We start from the raw sequence: 4,576 nt of genomic DNA, 5'->3' as shown, positions 1-4,576 counted from the left end.
CCCCGTTTTCCCTCCCACCTCTTGCTCAGGAGGGAGTTTAGACCTATAGACAGAAGGAAGTGGAACCCCACTCTGTTGACTCAGCAACTGTATTTCTCCTTGAGCTGATTAGCACTGAGTGGAACGGAGGGGAATTCACTAGTCACTGGGGCTGGCCCTGCCCCAGGCTGGGGGTGGCATGGTGGTGGCAGCACCTAGACCTAGGGAATGTGTCTTCAGGGAGGGGTCTGGGGGACTTCTGTGATTCTGGCAAGTTCACAGCGGCCCTTGGGAGGGAGAGAGACCCTGATGGACACTGAGAGTCTTGACTGAACTGTCCTAGAAATGAGGGTAAGAACAGGGTGGGATCACAGGAGTACCAGAAGCCTTGTGAGTGGTTCCTGGGGTGGGGGTGGGGGGCAGTCTCTGCTCTGAGTCCTCAGGGCGATCCAGGGGCAGACACAGCCCTGCCTCAGAGAGTCCCCCATCTGAGACAAAAAGACAACCCAAGACAGATTATTCTAGGTGGTTGAAGCTTAGAGTATGGAGCTTGGCCACAGGGGCGAGAGGCCCTGAAGTGGGTCTGGGAGAGAAGAGGAAGCCTCATAAGAGGAACGGGGGAGGCCTAAGCCCAGGAGGGGGTAGCCGCTGCAAAGGGGCCCCCTATCCTTCTAAGGGGCTCACACACAAAGGTTAAGAATGCCCCCTCCCCCTTCCAGTCCTGTGCTTGGCAGGGGGGTTGAGGAAGGAGGTGTGGGGGCTACCTTTCAACCACTCCCCTCCCTGCCCCTCTTTCTTGCCTGGCAGCCCCCAGGCGATGTAGTCACCCCTCTGCCCCTGGCTAGCTGCCTAGCCCACCCGTTAGGGAAGGAATACTTTTCAGAGAGCAGTCTGTGTCCCTTGCTTGGTGTCTTCCCACCCCCAGCCCATAGATCTGTGACCCTTGCCCAGGTATCTTTCAACCACCGGACGTTCGCCCCCCGATTGCGATGGCCGTTTGACAACTTGCCTTCCACAATATAAGAGTGTCAGAACAGAAGGAGCCTGGAGTACTTGAATCCCTGTTGGGGGAGGTGGTTGGTGATGATTTATTAGCCAGACAAGAATCAACAAACAAGTTCTAACATCTGTTCTCGCCAAACCATCCCTCAGACAGCAGCAGCATTGGACCAGGGCCCAGACTCAAAGGCTTGAGGGCCAAGGAAATCAGACTCCAGGAGGGGAAACCAGGGCAGTGGGATGCAGCAGGGCCCTCCTAGCCCTCTTCCTTAGAGGCAAGCACTGGGCCACTGGATTCTTGGAGATTCTTGGGAGGGAACCAGAGGGTATGTCCCTGAAAGGAAGCAGACCCCACATTTGCTCCTCCTGCCTCCAGGTTTCTTTGTGTGGGCCCAGACCAGTTAGGGGAACAGGGCTAAGCTGGGATCTGGAGGAAGGGAACCAGCACCCAGGCCCCCATGCAGCAGAACTCTGGAAAGCAGCCAGATTTCTTATCTGAGGAAATCTCAGACATTTCCCATGGAGAAGAGTTAGTAGAGTGGGGTACAGAACAGAGCACTAAACAGAAGAATCAGGAAGTCTGGGTTCTAGTCCTTGACCTTGACTAAGCCACCATCCCTCTCTGGGTTTGTTTCTAAAAACAAAGCTGGAGTTGGACTTGATCAGTAAGGGCAAAGGAGGTGCTGCGCCTCTTCTCTCACCCATGGCAGACATCACTAATCAATCACGGCGTTCTTTTCTGCTGAGTTCAGATATGACCTTAGCATCCTTTCCAAAGCAGTGCTCTAGGCAGCCACAATCAATGGATTGGAGTTGGCATCCAAGGTGACACTTTTTCACCGTCTTTGCAATAGATGATGGCTGAGGTCCTTTCCAGCTTTGATCACTTACAGTTTGTTCCATTCACATTTCCTGAGAAGGATGGCTGGGTATGTGTGAAGGTCTCTGGACCCGCTGTTCCAAGTTATCCTTCCCCAGCTCAGACCAGCTACTGAGGAGGCCCCAGGGGGAGCCATGCCTGTCCTCTGTCCTGAAGCACTTGTCTAGAAAGGTTGTGGGGGAGAGTGTGCCCCCAGCGGGGTAGGGGCTGGTGGGGCACAGTACGGCCTTGTTCAGCCACGGAGTTCTCAGAATGCAGTTGTTGGCCACCTGGATTCTGTGGAGAGAAGGATGGTCCCAGGTCATACCCTCTACCTTCTGCCTCCTAGACTTAACCTGCAGCCTCTGATCTTAACAGAAATTGGCCTGCAAAGAGGAAGTCTAAACCTCTCTCATCCATTCAACAAACATTTCCTGAACACCTGCTGTTTGCCAGGCACTGTGCCTGGTGCTCTGGAAACGAGATGAACAAGTCCCATCCCTGCCCTCAGGGAGCTAATACTCTGCTGGGGGAGGGGGGGATGGGTATCAACAATCAATGACGTGACAGGTATGTAGAAAGCTTCTGTGGTGAGGTCTGGGAAGTCTGCAGAAGCGGGGAAGGGTGGGCAAGCTGGAGGAGGATTAGAAGGTTGCTGGGCAGTAGGAAGGTACGTTTGTAGGAAGTAGCTATAGGCAGAGGGAATGGCGTGTGTAAAACCTTGGAAGGTTTGAAATCATTTGATGAGTTTGGAGAAATGTGACCAGTTCAGGGTGGATGGTGTAGCTGGTAGTAAGACCAAGGGGGTGGCTCCCCACCCCACCTGATTATGGAGAGCTTTGTGGGCCTGGTAGCTGTTTTAGAAAGACCATTCTGACTTTCTTGGAGCAGTGGATCAGAAATGGCAAGATTGTTGGCCAGGAGATCAGGTAAGAAGCTCTTGGAAAGTCCTGATGAGAGATGATGGGAGCTAAAACTGAGGAAAGGAAAAATATATTTAGGAAAAGACCCAGCAGGAATCAGTACTTATAGGGGAGTGAGGGTGAAGAGCGGGGAGATGTCAAGGCAGCCCTGTGAACCCGGCTTGAATAGTTGGATGAGATACCAACTGGGAGAGGGAACACAGGAGGGAACAATCAGGGGAGGCAGGTGAGGATACTTGGCTGTGCTGAGTCCAGAAGGCTGTGAGATGTTGGGGAGCTAAGCAGAAGCCTGGAGAGAAATTCACATAGAGACGTAGATTGCTGACATCAGCTCTAGGATGGCAGTCAGGGGTGTGGATAAGTGTGAGCAGGCACAAGGGCTGAGGGGGAGCCTGAGGTGCCAGCATTGGGACGGGGAATGGAAGAAGGGGGCAGAGGCAGAGGGACTGGGTGGGAGCTACAGTCTAAAGAAACAAGATCTCACTTGATCAGTGGGAAGACCAGGCAGGTGTGAGGATTGCAGGAGAGGGGGCATGTGCAGGAAGGGACATGCAGGTACCCGTTCCCCTGAGCTCATCTTCAGGTGCTCTTCTTCAGGAAGGCAGGGCCCTCAAGGCTGAGGGGAGGGGGCCAGAATGAGAGAGGCCCAAGTTCAGACTGGGGAGGAGAGGCAAGGTGGAGGCCAAAATCCCCGCCATAGGGTGGGGTCAATCTCAGGGGGTTCTGAAGAGGGCCAGCCTGGTGAGAGGGACACAGGCGCAGGTGGGCGAAGGCCGAGGGGACCTGCAGGGCCCTCTGCTTTCTCTGAGAAGTGGAGAGGGTGGGAACTTGACACAGGGGAGGCAGGTCTCAGTAACTCCAAATACAGAGGGGCCTGGAAGAGGGTTGTTGGCAGTATCAATGCTCTGTTCTTCCCATCTCTGACCTTCATTCACCCTGACCTAGACATCCAGTCTGAACACGTTCTCCACCCTCTCAATCTAGCTTTCAGGAAGTCTTTCTTAGGGGTCTCACTTTTCCCTGCACCCCCATTTACCTGGCTGCCTAGGACAGGCCTGGACTGGCATTTCCGTAGGACTTCATGCCTGAGGATGCACTGCGGGTCCTCACTCCTTGAATCAGGCTCCCTCACCTCCACCTCGGCATAAATGTTGCTGGGGGCTTCCCCAGGGCTGCCACGGCCCATGGCGTAGAAGTCGATGGGTTCATCAGGTTCGTTGTAGATGGGGTTGGAGGGCTTGGGCGGCAGGGCTGGGCGAGGTCTCGGAGCAGGGCTTGTGTAGACTTCGGGCTGCAGCTGAGGTTTGGCGGGGATGGGCGGCTTGGGCCTGGGCGACTGGGAGGGCTAGGAGAGAAGGCGAGCAGGGAGAATTGTTGTTGTTCAGTCGCGACTCTTTGCGACCCCGTGGACTGCAGCACGCCAGGCTTCCCTGTCCTTCACTATCTCCCAGAGTTTGGTGAAACTCATGTCCACTGAGTTAGTGATGCCAAGGCAGAGAGTGGGTCACCCTAACCCAGGCAGTGCCAGAGCTGGAACCCAGGCTGAGCCTCCGCCCCCTGCAGGCCGTCTTCCTACCCCACTGGCCCCGCCCCCTCACACAGGCCGCGCCCTCCTTTTCTTCCCCCGGCTCCGCCCCTCCCTCAGACTCCGCCTTCTCTCCCAGCGCTTTGGGTCACATACCTGCTTTGGCTCCCCAGATCCATCTCTCTGCGTGGGGGCTATACTTCGCTCCTTTTTGAGAATCGGGCTATACTGAAACGGTGAGTCCTGGCTTTTGCTTCCAAAGTCTGATTCTTCGGTCCTTAGGGACAGTCC

General features: G+C 55.2%; 1 protein-coding gene across 1 annotated transcript in view; it reads right to left on the bottom strand.

The window, feature by feature from the left end:
* Nucleotides 1-1,030: 1,030 nt before the first annotated feature.
* Nucleotides 1,031-4,576, bottom strand: part of SH2D2A (SH2 domain containing 2A) — an 11,685-nt gene continuing 8,139 nt past the window's right edge. The window contains exons 6-8 of the mRNA XM_010838211.1: nucleotides 4,442-4,576; nucleotides 3,797-4,105; nucleotides 1,031-2,134 (exon numbers count right to left, since the gene is read on the bottom strand). The exon at nucleotides 4,442-4,576 is cut by the window's right edge and continues 4 nt beyond it. Coding sequence (XP_010836513.1) covers nucleotides 1,967-2,134; nucleotides 3,797-4,105; nucleotides 4,442-4,576 — 612 coding nt within the window. The 3' untranslated portion in view covers nucleotides 1,031-1,966. The remainder of the gene's footprint in view (nucleotides 2,135-3,796; nucleotides 4,106-4,441) is intronic.

The sequence above is a fragment of the Bison bison genome, unplaced genomic scaffold (assembly GCF_000754665.1).
Source record: "Bison bison bison isolate TAMUID 2011002044 unplaced genomic scaffold, Bison_UMD1.0 scf7180017864093, whole genome shotgun sequence".
NCBI lineage: Eukaryota > Metazoa > Chordata > Mammalia > Artiodactyla > Bovidae > Bison > Bison bison.
Note: the sequence above shows the minus strand (reverse complement) of the source record. Positions and strands in the feature narration are given on the sequence as shown.